Source organism: Macrobrachium nipponense, chromosome 5, assembly GCF_015104395.2.
Source record: "Macrobrachium nipponense isolate FS-2020 chromosome 5, ASM1510439v2, whole genome shotgun sequence".
NCBI classification, from domain to species: Eukaryota; Metazoa; Arthropoda; class Malacostraca; order Decapoda; family Palaemonidae; genus Macrobrachium; species Macrobrachium nipponense.
The window spans coordinates 123,386,376-123,404,381 of record NC_061107.1 but is presented as its reverse complement, the minus strand read 5'-3'; the positions used below and the strand labels follow the sequence as shown (position 1 = coordinate 123,404,381).

The window sequence follows — 18,006 nt, the reverse complement described above, 5'->3', positions numbered from 1 at the left end:
ATTAAGAAAATTATTTCTGATAATGTATCCCCGACTGACGACACCAAGAATATCGACCTGATCATATATTACCAGAATCGGAGGACGCGCGATCTTATTATGAAAAATAACCCCTCTCCACAGGTACGAGAACCCCTGAAGCAGACGCATGTAGTGTACCAGTATACATGCCCAGTCCGCGACTGCAGCGGCGCCTACGTAGGTATGACTACCATGCGACTGTCGAAGAGACTCTCGTGCCACGCCCAAGAGGGGCTATAAAGAATTCACGCCCGCACCAACATCACGAGGCCATCTCCCGAGATGTCATCATAAAGAACACGAAGATCATCGGGAAGGCCCCTGATGCCCGTCGGTTGCGCCTGCTGGAGGCGCTACTCATCCAGCAAATAAAACCTACTCTGAATACGACGCAGGAAGAATTTCTCCTCCCTACGAGTATGAGAAGACCTGCCACCAACAATGACACCACCGATCATGACAACTCTATGGATGACAACGCCCCCGAACGAGGTACTCCTGCAGCCGATGGAAATCAAAGTAGCCGTGACGTCCCACAGCGTAGCGCAACGCCCATCAATGTTACAGCGCCGCTTAGGAGGTCCAGGCGGCTGCAGGATATGCTGCAACGCAACCATCGGCCCGAAGAAAGTGGCTTGAGACCTGGCTCAGGCAGCCAATGAAAACAAGACTCACCGCCACCAGCCAATAGGAGACAAGCATGGGGCAGACCCCCCCTGCTGTCAACCACAGATATAAGGAGGACGGACACCGCACCAAGATCAGTCCACCCTCAGCTTCCCAGCCCGAGGATGTCTGGCAGCTCCAGACGAAAGCTCGCTTTAAGAAAGAGAGAGAGAGAGAGAGAGAGAGAGAGAGAGAGAAAATCGTTAATGACTTTGATGACTATGGTATCATAGTTTATCTGTAAAATTCAAATATATACACCTATTTTGACGCTGTATTTTACCATGACCTCTATAGCGCTCTACTAGCCTGTTTAAGTAGCACTGAAAAAGCCGCTATTCGCAAAATAGAGAAGAATCTACAAGTGTAATGCTGCTGAAGTAGCCATTACTTTTGTAATAAGTATTATTATTATTATTATTATTATTATTATTATTATTATTATTATTAAACCTAATGACATGTCACTTGTAGGCCATTTTACCTGTATAACTTTGTTATTTTATAAGTGATTAGAGCTAAGACTAGAAAAACTGCCTGTATGCCAAAAGGATTTGAATGGTTAAGAAGCAATAGTTGTTCTAGATAGTGGACTAGTATGTATCCGCAAGAGTAGCATTAACAAAAAACATTACCCTAATCAATAAAGATCAGATAGTTTCCGTGAATTCACCAAAAAAAAAAAAAAAAAATTGCAATTCTTTGGAATTAATTGACAAGAAAACATGTCGGTTATTTGTGGGAATGATGAACAGAATTGGATATCATGAAATTGGCGAAACAAGGAAGGGCTCGGAGTCAATGCTCAAAGAATTCGTGAGAATATAAGTATCTAGAAAAGTCAGTGTAGAGGGTAGTCCACTCGCTCTCAAGGAAGGGAAGTGTGGAAGCGAGATGAGAATAGATGAAAAGAACGGATTGAAAGTATAAACAAGTTTATGACGAGTAAATTAACTAAAAAGCAGAGGAAGAGATGTATGGTACAGTGAATAATTCGTTTAAACACTAGCGGTAGGGAAAATATCGGTCACATTGTTCTGAGGCGATTCTGTCCCTGAAAGTCTGTAGAACAATGGATGAGGGGAAAAGAAAGCATAACTTGGGAGGGTGTGGAGGAGAGAGAGAGAGAGAGAGAGAGAGAGAGAGGAGTTTCTGAAGTGGAAGAACTGGTGGAATACACTTTTCTGAACATAAAAGACCGACAAGAATAGATACAATATACGAGAGAGTAATGCAGTATGAAAAGGTGTGTTGACATAAAATCTATATAAAAAATTTTTGGACATATTTTCTACATTGGACTTATCCTTGGCAACAAGATTAAAATAAGCATGTGACAGTGCCTATTGGTTTATTTTTTCTGAAGTAGATATATATACATACGTGTATATATATATAATATATATATATATATATATCTATATATATATATATATATATATATATATAATATATATATATATATATATATATATATATATGTATATATATATATATATATATAATATATATATATATATATATATATATATATATACATACATATTTTTATATATATATATATATCTATATATATATATATATATATATATATATATATATATATATATTTATATATACATATATATATATAATTATATATATAATATACATACAAATCATATATATACATCTATATATATTATATATCATATATATAGTATATATATCTATATATATATATATATATATATATATATATATATATATTTATACTGTATATATATATATAATATATATTATATATATATATATATATATATATATATACTATATATATATATATATATATATATATATATATATATCCATATAGATATATACTACATATTATATATATACTATATATATCTATTATCATATATATATGTATAATATATATATTATCTATCTATATATATATCTATATATCATCTACATATATATAATATATATATTATATATATATATTATCTACTATATATATATATTATATATGTAGATACCTCTATTATCTATATATATATATATATCATATATATATATATTCTATATATATATATATATATATATATATATATGTATAATATATATATATATATCTATATTATATATATCATATATACTATATAAATATCTATATATATATATATATATATATCTATCATATTATATATATATATATATATCATATATACTACCTAGCCACCTGGGGGGGCAACCAAGTCCTTATGGGTGCCGGTCCCAAGCCCGGATAAATAGGGAGGGTTGGTGTCCAGGAAGGGCATCCGGCTGTAACAAATCTGTGCCAAAACCAAAATGGAATGAGCCGAATATGGAAAGAGGTAATGCTAGGCAGTTACTCCGTAAACGCACGCACAGAGACATCGCCCTAACTCTGTGGTAAGGCGAGGGCTACTGCATCAGGAGCGGGTGCAGCTAAAGAAGCGAGCTCACATTGGGTTCAGAGTATGTCAGCTAAATGTTGGGTCCATGACTGGGAGAGGTAGAGAATTGGCTGACTTGATGAGAGAAAAGAAAGTAGATGTTGTGTGTGTGCAAGAAACGCGGTGGAAAGGAAATAAGCTAAAGAGTTGGGAGATGGATATAAGCTATATTATAGTGGGAGCAAATAAACAAGGTAGAAATGGAGTTGGCATAGTACTGTCTAGTGAACTAAAGAACTCGGTAATAGAAGTGCATAGAAAGAATGACCGTATCATCAGATTGAAGATATGTTATGGAGGAGAGATTCTGATATTATAAGCGCATATGCACCACAAGTTGGTTGCACAGAAGAAGAGGGAAATTTCTGGAGAGACGTGGATGGATAATGCAAGAACTGGAAGAGCATGAAGAGGGTGATAGTTGGGGCAGATTTGAATGGCCATGTCGGAAGTGAAAATGAGGCGATTGGGCGGGTGCATGGGGGCCGGCATGGAATTGGGGAGAGAACCCAGAAGGAGAGAGTGTAGTGGACTTTGCTGTGTCATTCGACATGGCAATAGTAAAACACGTTTTTTTGAGAAGAAAAGGGAACACCTAATAACATATAGGAGTGGGGGAAGATTCTCCCAGATAGACTATTTCTTGTATAAAGGATAAATCTGGTGGAGGTCAAGAACTGCAAAGTTATTCCAGGCGACCATGTAGCCCCCCAACACAGGCTGCTATTGTATGGACTTGAAGTTGAAAAGGGAAAGAAAAACCAAAGCTAAAGGGATAAGGAAAATTAAATGGTACGAATTACAGAAGGAAGGGGATAAGAAGAGAGAGTTTAAGAGGTTTTTGGAGGATATTGATATAGGTATTTGAAGATGTTCAAGAATGGTGGGCACGAAATGCAGCAGTAATAAGAAGGCATGGAAAGGAGCTGCTAGGAGAGACATCTGGTATCATATGGGAAGAAAAGGATAGTTGGTGGTGGGATGAAGACATTGAGAAAAGTAGTAAAAGATAATAAGGAGGCAAAGAAAAGATGGGAAGAGTCACAGTCAGTGGAAGACAGAAATAGGTACAGAGAGAAAAAACAACGGTGGTGAAAAAGGTGGTAGCCCAGCTAACGCAAAGTCGTATGATGATGTGTATAATGAGCTGGGGACAAAGGAAGGATTAAAGAAAGATGATGAAGCTAATCAAAGGCTAGAAATAAGAGTCACCAAAGATATAACACACATCAAACAAATAAGAATCAAGAGGGTGTAGTGCTTAGAAAGGAGGAAGACATTGTGAAGAGATGGAAAGAATATTTCGAACAGTTGTTAAATGAAGAAAATAATAGACTAATAAGAGAGGATGGCAAGTGAACATTGCATGGTAATGAGGTTTTCTAGGCAAGAGGTACTAAATTGCACTGAAGAAGATGAGAATGGGAAGGCAACCGGACCAGACATGATCCCGGTGGAGGCATGGAAAGCATTAGGAGATGAAGGAGTGGATTATACTGTACGATCTTATGATAAAGATCCTTGAACAGGAAAAGATACCAAATGAGTGGCGTGGGAGTATATTGATCCCAATTTTTAAAGGGAAAGGCGATGTCCAAGATGTGGTAATTATAGGGGCATTAAATTGATGTCCCACACTTTGAAGATACTGGAAAGGATGATAGATGCTAGACTGAGAGAAGAAGTACAAATAGGTAAAGAGCAGATGGGATTTTATGAAGGGAAGGGGAACAACAGATGGTATATTTTGTCTGAGGCAAATAATGGAGATCGGGGAAAGACAAAGGGACCTACATATGGTATTCATGACCTTGAAAAGGCTTATGACAGAGTCCCGAGACAAGAGGTATGGAGGAGCCTGAGGGAGAAGATGGTGCCAGAGAAGTATGTGCGATTGATACAAGAGATGTACCGGAATGTATTTACCAGAGTGAGGAGCATGTGTTGAGACAGAAGGTTTTGAGGTGGAGAGTAGGATTACACCAGGGGTCGGCTCTGAGCCCATTTATCTTTAACATAGTGATGGATGTTATATAGAGGAAGTAAGGGAGACAGTACCATGGAACATATTGTATGCGGATGATATTGTTCTGTGTGCAGAGAGCAGGGAAGATCTGGAAGTGAAATTGGAAAGATGGAGACAAGTACTGGAGGACAGAGGAATGAGAATAAGTAGATCCAAGACAGAATATATGTGTACCACCACTGAGGGGGGATGATGTAGAGAAAGTATTCAGCTTGGTGGAGAGCAAATAAGGAGAGTTGATAAGTTTAAGTATTTGGGATCTTTTGTTAACGCTGGAGGAAGTATGAAGAAGAAGTAAAACATCGGGTACAGGCAGGCTGGAACACTGGAGAGCGGCCTCGGGAGTTCTTTGTGACAAAAGAGTGCCGCTTATGGTTAAAGGAAAATTTCACAAGACGGTGGTAAGAACAGCAATGCTGTATGGTACGGAAACAGCAAGCATGAGAAAAGCAGAGCAGAAGAAGATGGATGTGGCAGAAATGAGAATGCTTAGGTGGATGTCTGGGGTAACAAGAGTGGATAGGATCAGAAATGACTGCATAAGGGGGTCAACTAAGGTGGTGGAAGTATCAAAGAAAGTTGCAGGAGGGGAGGCTGAGATGGTATGGACACCTGTTGAGGAGAGATGAGGACACGCTGGGAGACATACTATGGAGTGGAGGTGCAAGGAAGAAGAAAGAGAGAGACCAAGAAAGAGATGGAAGGACTGTGTAGAGATTTACATGAGAAGGGAATTGATGAGGCAGAAGCGCAAGATAGAAATAGATGGAAACGGCTCATCCGAAACGGCGACCCCATATAAAAATGGGAAAAAGCTGGGAAGAAGAAGAAGATATATATATATATATATATATATATATATATATATATATCTATATATATATATGCATATACATATATATATATGTGTGTGTGTGTGTGCGTGTGTGTGTGCGTGTGTATGTGTGTGTGTGTGTTTTTGTAACTGAATCACAAAAATTTGGAATGTGATGAGTTATTAAAAAATGGCAAAATTCAGCAAGGAAAGTGAAACTATGGAACAACCACTACGAGGCCTTTTGACTCTCGTCCTTGGTAAAGGACAAGAGTCGAAAGACTTCGCAACGGTTGCTCCATTGTTGCACTTTCCTTCGTGGATTTTCCTTGATATATATATATATATATATATATATATATATATATATATATATATATATATATATATATATATATATATATATATTATGTGTGTGTGTGTGTGTGTGTGTGTGTGTGTGTGTGTGTGTGTGTATGAGCAGAATATACATATTCATACGTAACATCAAACAGTAAACTGAAGTATTCGTATCATAGAACACTACGGAAATCAAGGATACTCGATTTTACACAAATAATTCTGCTACAAACCGAAACATTTTAATAAATTAGCCATTTTATAAACCTAAAGTTTACAAATATATGTTCAAAAGCAAGTTAAACTTATGTTGGTTTTATAGCGAGATTTTTGTGAGTAGCCATGTAATTTGGTCAAGTGCCGAAAAACTTCGGCATAATACATGGATTATAGGGTATTGATAGATACATATCAGAGAATACATAGACCAATACTCACCAATGTTAGTCCATGAGCAGAGGGAATAACAGATGAATTAGTAGATACACTTGTGAAAAAAATCGTTTGACCCAAAAGAATGTAAAAAGGTGAAATTGTTATGATAAAATGTTTTAATGATAGCAATTTCTGAAAGGCAATATGCAATCGTGTTATCTTATTTGAGCTGCTGAGCCATTTTTACATCACCCTTCCATGACTTCCTCTTGTAACAGGAGACCAAGAGTCATTAAAAAAATCTAAGATCACAACTTGAGATTAGGAAACTTTGGTGGCTTTTTGCATGATTTTTTCTTGCATCTAGTAGTTTTCCATTAAATGAATTAAACCTGTATAAGCGGCCTGGGATGAAGAAATGTTGGCACCTCTTTATTTTAGGGTCTCATTTCTTTGATGTTACTTCATCCTACACATAGCTAACAGCTATTTGTTTACAGATTTAAGTACGGAATATTCCCTACTAAAGCCGCACTCTTGTAATGGTCGGTAATAATCTACGAATTTGCTCTTTGTTGTATTTAACAACTTTAAATCAGTTCAGAGTAACTCTATTCGTCTTGCCATATCTTTATGCTGTTCTAACTTGTTCTTGTTCAGTCTGAATAACCTTAATATCTCCACCATATTCTTGTCGGATTATATTTTTTCCCAACCTTAAATGAACCACTTTCATTGCAAGTACCTTGCAGGACCAGGGACTTTGTTAAATTCAGTCTAGATAGAGTCATGTAGTTGCCTTGAGTAGTTTTCCGTGCTGTCGAATGGTTCGGTTTAGTTAATGCGTTCCACTTATAAATGAATTTTGTCAAGGTAATTTCTCGTCTAGGATATTTGAATGGGGATTTGGACCCATTTCACTGGGATGATATTGATATGGTCAGAGGCACAATCACATCTGGATTCTATGTTTGTGCTGACTTACGTTTCCCAGCTTCATCACGAACGAGGGGAGTACTTGTTATTACTTTTCTAAAAATAGTTTACTCCCTAAGGTATATACAAATGTGTACTGTATACCCACGCACACACAAAGTAACCAACTTCATTATATATCATTTTATTCCCAAGAATTCTATGGTATTATACTATCACAGGTACATATTGCATTAATGAATGTGAATAAACACTTTGGTTCTTGTGAGGAATAACTCTCAGAAATATTTAAATATTACATTCAAATTGCTTCATTTCTACCTTATCGAGGAATTTACTATCCTTTGATATCCTGTGTTCTGAAATGCATTCTTTTTCTGTCAGGCAATAATCTTATTTCCGCCTCCTCCAAGCACCCACACTGCAAACTTTGACGGGCACGTGATGATCAGTCTTATTAATTATTTTCACTAGTACTGAGATCACAATCACTTCTTGTCTACCGGGTTCTTAAAATCATCACAACCAAGATGATAAGGAAGAATCACAGCACAGTTCCTCGAGATGCTTGTGAGACGACTAGGAAGTACTTGAGATATCACAAAGCAGCACCACAGTAGGGGGATGAGCCAAGCGTTTTCTTTGGATAGAATGGCCTTAATATATGGTTATTGATTCGACAAATATCCATACTTACAGTCGAAGCATTGTGGTTCATCAACACATCCTGTAAATCCAGAGCTCTTTTCACTTCTCACTGCATCAGCAGCTTTGAAATTTTGGGATCTTGGCTCCTAGCTCATGCTTTTCTCAAGCCGTAATGCTGCCAGTCCGTTAACCTAGAGAATATTTTCCACCATAGTTTGGCTCTCAAAAGGACTTCACCTCCTTCGTAAGCTGAATTTAGATATTTTGGGGCTTGGAGTCTTTTGGTCCTGAAAACCTACTTGGAGGTCAATGTGATCTTTGAATAAAAGAAAAAAAATAATGATAATGGAGACTGGTCTGAAAATCGTTCATGAGAATACATGCAACTAGATCTTTAAAAATATATGTGCGGATATATCCTACTATGGCTCAGCTGTGTTAGTGTTATTTATACTTTTATTCAATATACATTCATTTCAACTGGACAGGTATCTTACCTAAACTCGTAGTACCTTAGGTTTTGTATGACTGTAACCAGCAGCGTACTTAGAGCTTTGCACACTTAGCTTCTTGGTTTTACCTTATGACTAATGGAAACTTGATTTGTATCTTACCTATGCTTGTAGACAAAGTACGCCTAATGACAGACCTCCTCATGGAGCGACGTACGTGCATGGCCCTCTCCCGTGCCTTCCCTACGAAGGGCGTGTTGTCAACGTATAGAGGAGAGGATTCACAGCCGCGTTTAGTGGCAGTACGAAGACGGCCACCCACGCGAATACCTGGATGAGCATGTCGAATGACAACAAAGATTTTTCTTTTGAATGTTGACATACAAAAGCACAGAAAAGGTTCAGTAAAGGTTAAATCAGACATATATTAGTTATTTAATTATCTTTGTCATTCAAAGTTGTTCACACATGAGGAATAACATTTCTTTCGCAGGGTTTCCATTAGATATTTTAGTTCTTGGGTCCCTTTGGTCATGAGAACATACTTGGACATCAATGTGATATTTGAATAGGAAAAATAATAACATCATGGAAAAGTTGGTCTGAAAATAGTCCATGAGGGAATACATGCAGCTACATCTTTTTAATTATATGCGTGGCTATATCCTACGACGGCACAACTATTTCCGAGATTCTTATAAAAAAAAATATAAAAAAAATATTTCAGTTTAACGCCACAAGGCCTCTTGACGTCAAGTATGAATGTTAAAACATTACATACCTATTTTTGAAGAATTTTGATAATATCTATAATGCACGTCTTTCTGGAATTAATACAGGGCGGGATTTAGTTATTTATCGCCCTTGAGGTATGCCTAATTTATCTTGATTCAAAGGGCTGCACTTACTTCAGAGAACACTTCCTCATTGCTTTTTTGTTTGCCTTGGTTTTCATGTAGAATGACTTCATTTCTTTGCAAGCCTTTCTTACATTCAGTCCCCATCTTTCATTACATAGCTTTTTTTTCTCACACCTACATTTTGATCGCCTAATCCGACCTCCTCTGCTGCCGTAAATAATCCGATTTTATTCTTCGTAACTTGAGAAACACGGCATTTTTTTTTCCTCCTTAATCTTTCTTATCCCAACACATTACTTTTCATTTTATCTTCCTGCCTTCCCAAACCATTCAGCACGTTCTACTGATTCCTTAACCTCATGCTGGAAATTTATACACTTTTCAAGTTAGACAGTATCACCCATTTTCTCATTATGGTTTTCTTCTTACCTGACTTAATTTAATTGGATAATTGGAATTATATTTTCATCCATTCCTCTCCTATTTGAACTTGTAATTACCTTTGTTTCTTCTTCAAATAAATGACGATCTGATAAACAATTCATATACACATACGTACACGTATACACACAGCCATATATATATATATATATATATATATATATTATATATATATATATATATATATATATATATATATATATATACTATATATATATATATATATATATATATATATATATATATATATATATATATATATATATATATATATATAGTGTGTGTGTGTGTTTGTGTGTGTGTGTGCGCGCGCGCAAGTGGGCCTGTATGCGCATCCGGTGCATTACTTTTCGTTATATGTAAAAATCTGTGTATATGAAAATGCTTACTAAAATATTTCGGTACATTTTTATGCAAATGGCTGTACTTGAGTACAAAATTTGGAAGTCATGTTAATCAGAAATGTTATGATTACACTCAGGGAAACAATCGCGAAGGTAATGACGTAACCGCATTTGAGTCAAAGTGGCAGTTTCGGAGAAGTTCATCGATTTTTAATTGCGTTTGTATGCGTGATTTATTATCATGAGATAGAAAGGCATAAAATGAACCTGCTAACACTGTTATTCCTCGCAACGTAGTTACATTTCAATGGAAACAGCTACGATGGAATTATCAGGGTATAATTACCGCGATGTAATGATAGTAAATCATATGACCCACGCTCTTATAAACATGAAAACGCATAGGCATGCTAGTGGAATAGTATGTAAGCAAAACAAATGAGAGGACACTGTCATTATGAAGTAGCTTTGCAATCCGGTTAAGAAATATCCTGAGAGAACAACCTTCAAAACTCACCTGAGGTGGTATTCTCACCCCTGCTAGAGAAACGATGCCCAGGCATATAATGGGAAGCCAACAGGCAGCATCTGTTACGACAATGAGTGTCATTCTTCTTGCCATACTCGATTCCCTCTTGTGGAGATCGGATCTGACGGCAGCGCTTGTGGAGCTTGCCGCCCAGTACATGCCCAGGTATGACGCAGCAATGATTGAGAACGACAGTAGATTCACCACTGAAATTTTTCGTCCCAGATTATTAGAATGACTTTGGAAGTGGAGAGTTTTTCTTAGAAAATGAGCGTCAGTAAAGGCTTCTGCATCCATCATAATAACGACTGCAAAAACTAGGTTTTCAGAACAATTTAGAATATATAATTAGTAGTATTAGCATTCTAAGTATCATTTACAAATACATTCCTTTGATATATGCTAGGCATTTTATGTAACTATAATTCTCATAGAATATTTAAGGAAGGCCTTTTGTCAAAAACTGGAGTACTTAAATTAAATATCTTATTGTGGTCTTGAATACCTAATCTTGCTGACTGTATTTCAACACTGACACATAATAAATTTTCTACAGCTTTTAATATCTTATGGGATAAGTATACAGTAAGATGACCTCAAGACAAGACAAACCCTTGAACACACATTAGTGACCCGTAAGTGTAAATAAAATGCCACAATGGCTAAGAAGCCTGGCGCTTTTATGTGGAGTCGGGACTATCTGCCGAGACACCTGCGGGAGTCTGAGAGCTTTTGTTTTTCTTTCTTTATTTAAAGCTAATTGTGGGAACGAATTGTCTCGCTTGGGATTGGTAATATAGAATGTGACATTTTTGTATTCTGGGCCAATTTATGTACTACTTTTGACCCGTAAAACATGCTACGCCAAGAGCCAAATATATGTATAGAAGAAAAAATTTAAATCTATAATGAATTTATGATATTGTTGCTGATGTATGCGAAATTTTTCAATAATTGATATTAATTACACTAATAAAACGTGTACTTTTATTAACAATGATATTCTAACTATAAGAAATAATAATCATACTATAATGGGCGTTATGTCCATCTGTATGTCTGTTATTCAATCGCAGCTAACAGGCTTGACAAATTTAAACCAAACAAAGATTATTGGATGAGGCTTTGATCGAGGATGGTTTATAGCCTTATATATACTAACTGACCTACCCAGAGTTGCCCGGGAAAACTGGGAATGATAGGCTATCGGTAGGGGGAGTTTCTGAAGTATAGTATAGTAGTGCGTTAGCGGTACATTCGTGCAGTTTTCTGAAGACGGATCTTTGCACGATTCTCCTCCATTTTACTGTGCAGTTTATTTCACACAATCAATAAAAGGTCTGACTATTGTCCAATGGGAGACAGGCTTATGTCCAGCAGAGATGATTTTTCTCTTCTAATAGAGAAAGGCAATTTCCCTTTCCCCTTCCCTCCATCTCTATCTTCCCCTCACCCTCCCATCCCTCTCCCCCTCCCAGTTCCACCACACCATCACTCTTCCCTTCTTTTCCACCCCCTCCCCCTTTCCCTTGTCCCTCCCTTTCTCCTTTTTCCCTCTTCCCTCCCTCTACCCTAGCCTGTCATTCAAAGTTTTCCTGGGCAGCGCCGGGTAGGTCACCTAATAATAATAATAATAATAATAATAAAATAATAATAATAATAATAATAATAATAATAACCAAATAAAAAGAATATGTATATTGCTTATTCTTCTTGTTACCTGACAATGACCACATTTTTCGAGTTTTTTCAATTGTAATGGATTTGTTTCGTGGTATTAATTTTGGCGATCTTGTGCAGAGAATATGCAGAGGCGGTCCTCTATTATGTGCATCGATATAAGGTAGATACATATCGCCTACTTACTCTTGCCAGTATAAGTATTGTCAAAGAGCTTACAGTTTCCATCCTAACAGGCAATTTATGAAAAAGGTCCCATCTTGTTTGTCCTCTAATGATGCTATGCTGCTTTTTATAACAATGGGGGATGTTATACTTGGCTGTCAATAAGCCTCTTGGGATCGTTTTGTACGGACGAGGGTGCGCAATGATATTGCAACGGTATTATTGCTGATACCAAAGGTTTTTTCTCTCCTTACTTCTTTCATTATTATCAAGAACGAAAAAAGTGGTACTCTTCATATATTTTAGAGAAGCTATATCTGTAATGTACTTTGGTGAATAAAAGGAATAACCAACTTCAAGTTAACTTCAAATATAAACATTTAAACTGCACTTTAAAATTAAGTTAAAAGTATCTGTGTATCCTTGCAGAAGGAGGAAGGTAATCAGATAAAAAATTAGCCTAAGAGATTTGAAACTTTAAGATGAATTGCAGTAGTGGTGAATATGATGAAAGGGGGTTAAAAAGAATGTGGAGACAGTCCAGAGTCTTTTGAAATGGCATCTTCCTGTGGAAGGAACTCCAGTAAGTAGGCTGGAAGGAAGTTATAAAAAATATCTGTAAGGTGCTGGATAGGTAAAGTGTAATTGGTATAATGTCGGAAGGGCTTTAGTAAGTAAGGTGTCGCAATGTGCAAGGGTTCAACATATTGATAGTTATAATTTGGCATTGACAACAATTTTCATATTGTTCCCTAACGACCCATGTGAGTGAAAACTCTCCTTAACTTAATGAAAGTAAAGTATAATGTTGAAGCTGTGGAGATTGATTTTTTCCGAAGTATATGCGTTACACGAGATATGATAACATATTGAGAGATGGTTCGATCATGTGAAGGGAATGGGCCACTATAGGTTGGCAAAAAGTGCGTAGAATTAGGTGTTAAAGGGAAGATACATCTCGTGTAGGGAGTATTAGGAAGGAAAGCCCATGATACCCAGGAACCATTAGAATACGCTATAGGTGTGAATGACTTCATTTGTGTACGGCAGTTTATAATTTTATTGTTGAACGTTTTGTGTGGTATGTGAAGTTACGAGTGTGGACATTTCTTGATACATATACATATATATCTATATATATATATATATATATTATATATATATATATATATATATATATATATATATAGATATATATATATATCTATATATAGCTCTATATATATATATATATATATATATATATATATATATATATATATATATATAGTAATAGATATATATATATATATATATATATATATATCTATATATATATTATATATATATATATATATATATATATATATATATATATATATATATATATATCCCCAACCTATAGGATAGCGAAAGTCCTGAATGATTTGCTGGTACCTTACATACCCGGTGCATATTCACTGAAATCAGCGGTGGAGTTTATTGATCTCCTACAGGAAAAAGGACCAGAAGACGACATTGCCTCACTCGACGTTGAGAGTTTGTTTACGAACGTTCCCGTCGAAGAAACGATCCACATTATTCTTGATCGTGTATACAGGTCCGAGAAGAACCCGCTGCCCATTTCCGAAGATGTCCTCCGAGAGATGCTGAAAGCTAGTACTACAGAAGCCCTTTCCTCTCTCTCAGGGGGGAGGGGGAATTATTTCGACAAGTAGACGGAGTCGCCATGGGATCCCCACTAGGGGTCCTCTTTGCAAATATGTACATGGCCACCGTCGAAGAAAGGACCTTTAGAGAACATCAAAAACTTAGGATTTATGGGCGGTACATCGACGATATATTCGTCACAATAAAAGAGCCTGAAGATACCAAAAAACTAGCAGATGCTCTGAAAAGAAACTCAGTGCTCAACTTCACCACAGAGCACAGCCAGCAGAAGACTTTGCCATTTCTTGATGTCCTGGTAAAACAACAAGAAGGACAGTTTAAGACGACTGTTTATACGAAAGCAACGAACGCTGGCCGTTGCTTGAACGCACGCGGGGAGTGCCCGGACGCATATAAAAAGTCTGTTGTGAGTGCGTATGTCAACAGAGCCTTCACACACAGCTCATCATGGAAAGATATACATAACGAACTCGACCGAATTCGCCAACTGCTAACAAACAATGGGTATGCAGATCAAATTATCGAAGCAGCAATAAAAAAGAAAATGGACGAATTTTACCAACCCAACACGATGGCGAAAAACGAGGAAAACTTGATTATTTACCATCGTGTACATTATGGGTCTGCATACAAGGAGGATTGCTGCACACTACGCGGGATAATAAACAGAGGCGTAACCCAAAAGCCCCTTACCATAAAATAAGCCTCAGGATATATAGTAAGCCCAACCTTGTAGCAGCCTTAATAATGAAGAAACAGCACCGCTCCGGGGGGACCGAAGGAGATGTGCACGAATGTAGTTTACAAATTTACTTGTCCAGAGGAGGTGTGTAAACCTCACAGCCAAAACTACATCGGGCACACTACAACGACCCTTCGGAGACGTCTGCTGGCTCATAGAAATCAAGGGGCCATCCATCAACATTACATAGATGTTCACGACAGGAAGCCATCTCTACAAGAGCTCATAGAAGGCACCCAGGTCGTGCACAGAGAAGACAACTACGGTCGCCTCTTAATAACGGAAGCAGTGAGCATCGCTATTCAGAAGCCGACCTTGAACGTCCAACAAGAATCGGACCATATACTCCCCTCCAGCAGGAGAAGGAATATGCAAGCCAACAGGGACCAGACAGCGCGCCCCAATCCACCGAGAACATCGCGCCCCTTGGAAGACATGAGAAGACCCAGCGTCAGCGAAAGTCAAGTAACATCCTTACTCAGGTCGCTGAGACCCCTCCAAACACGAATCAGCAACCGTTAACCAACGTAGACCATTTTGGACATACACACACACACACACACGCTCACTCACTCAAATTTAAATCATACACATTTATGTATAAACAGAAATTATCTTTTGTACCTTTATACATGCTATAAAATATATACATATATTTGTACTCCCGTATTTAGATTTCTATATTAATTTTCATTCCTGCATGTAATTTTGTAATTTTTATCTAAAACACACATGTAACATAAATTAAATTTTTAAACATACATTTAAGGAAACTCTAGCACATGGCATTGTATTTTGAATATTTATTTAACCAATGTTTTAAACTTTCACTCTTATTGTCACAGTACATATGTCCTTATGTTCTTTTGTATCTAAAACAACGCCCTTAAGCTGTTAATCCCTAGACTAACCAGTACCCCTACCTCAAGGTCATACCTCCCACACGATGAGATAAATAGGCCGAAAGGTCAGATTGTAAGTCAGTAGTCGCTTGATAATGCCATAAGGCGAAACAGCTGTCGTGACAAAATTCAATAAATGGAAGAAGGAAGTCTGCGTATTTTTCACCAGAAATTGACGAACGAGAATCGGAAAAAACTTCGTCGGTATGAAGATACCTGCAAGAAACTTATTGATGCCACTAAAGCAATTGCTTTTAACGAAAAAAAAAAAAAAAAAAAAATATATATATATATATATATATATATATATCTATACATATATATATATATATATATATATATATATATATATATATATATATATATATATATATATATATATATATATATATGTGTGTGTGTGTTTGTGTATAAATAAAGGTATAAGCCACGAAGGAAAAATTAACAACGAGGTTCTTGCAGAAAAATTCCGCTGTTATTTTTCCTTCGTGGCTTATACTTTAATTATGGATTTATCACGCTCCAAACTTTTGTGATTCAGTTATACATATATGTATATATATATATATATATATATATATATATATATATATATATATATATATATATATATATGTGTGTGTGTGTGTGTGTGTGTGTGTGTGTGTGTGTGTGTGTGTGTGTGTGTGTGTGTGTATTCTTACTCCTTTGATGGAAACATTTCTAACACCAATGTTAAAAACAATGTCGATTTTATAAACGAATAGAATAGTTTAAATTTTGATTTTTATTTTATATTTTAATATGCTTAGTTTTGATGTTGTCTCTTTATTTACAAAAGTGCCTGTAGATGATTTACTTGAATATTTGGAGGATGAATTAGAACGTCTTGACATTCCCTTAACTGTAGCAAACCTCATTAGTCTCATAAGTTTATGTATCAAAGATTGTAAATTCTGTTTTAATGGGGAATTTTTTGTACAAAAGTTTGGCATGGCTATGGGTAATCCCTTATCTTCTGTCCTTAGCAATATTTACATGGAATTTTTTGAGACAAAACTCTTACCAAGAATTTTGCCCCAAAAAGTTATATGGTTAGGTATGTGGATGATATTTTCTGTATTTGGCCAGTTCACGAAAATCTCCAGGAATTCCTTAATAATCTCAATAATTTAGTCCCTTCTATAAAATTTACTGTAGAGGAAGAAAGAAGTAGTAATTTGAATTTTCTTGATGTAACTGTCCATAGAAGTGATAGAAATTTCACCTTTTCAGTCTCTCGGAAATCAAATAACATTGCCTCTTTTGTTCATTACTACTCCAATCACCATCAAAATGTTAAACTCTCTGTTTTTTTCTGGGATGTTCCTATGGGCTTTACGTGTCTGTAGCCCGCAGTTTATTGACGCTGAAATTAAAACTATTTATAATATTGCATTGAAACTTAAATACCAAAGGACTTTTGTAGATGTGGCATGGAAAAGAGCTAGAAAAACATTTTATTCAACTAATAACAAACTTGAATTTAGTAAGCATAATATTCTAAAATTACCCTATGATGAAAGGTTTTTTAAAAATACCTAGAATTTTAAAGCTTTTTAACATAAATGTTGTTTTCAGTAATATTAATGTCAAGAGTTTAGTAATAAAAAATTCTGCTATAGATCTTCCAGGCTGCATATATGAAATTCCTTGTAAAAAGTGTGATAAAGTCTATTACGGACAGACTGGTAAATCTCTTTCACAACGTCTCAAACAGCACCAATATTCTGTGAGAACTGGGCAGATATCGAATGCATTATTCGTACATATGAGAGATTTAGATCATCCTATTAACTGGAGTCGAGCAAGAGCATTAATCCCATGTAATGACACAGTTAAAAGGAATATCATTGAATCTTGTTTCATCAAGTCAAATAATAGAAATGTTCTAAATTCAATTCTTGGTTTATTTAAACTTGATGCTTTCATA

At 36.1% G+C, this 18,006-nt stretch overlaps 1 protein-coding gene across 1 annotated transcript in view; it reads right to left on the bottom strand.

Annotated features, from left to right (window-relative positions):
- Positions 1 to 8,007: 8,007 nt before the first annotated feature.
- The window catches only part of LOC135215929 (G-protein coupled receptor GRL101-like), a 312,597-nt gene continuing 302,598 nt past the window's right edge, over positions 8,008 to 18,006 (bottom strand). Inside the window, exons 25-26 of the mRNA XM_064250884.1 lie at positions 10,905 to 11,122; positions 8,008 to 9,072 (exon numbers count right to left, since the gene is read on the bottom strand). Coding sequence (XP_064106954.1) covers positions 8,986 to 9,072; positions 10,905 to 11,122 — 305 coding nt within the window. The 3' untranslated portion in view covers positions 8,008 to 8,985. The remainder of the gene's footprint in view (positions 9,073 to 10,904; positions 11,123 to 18,006) is intronic.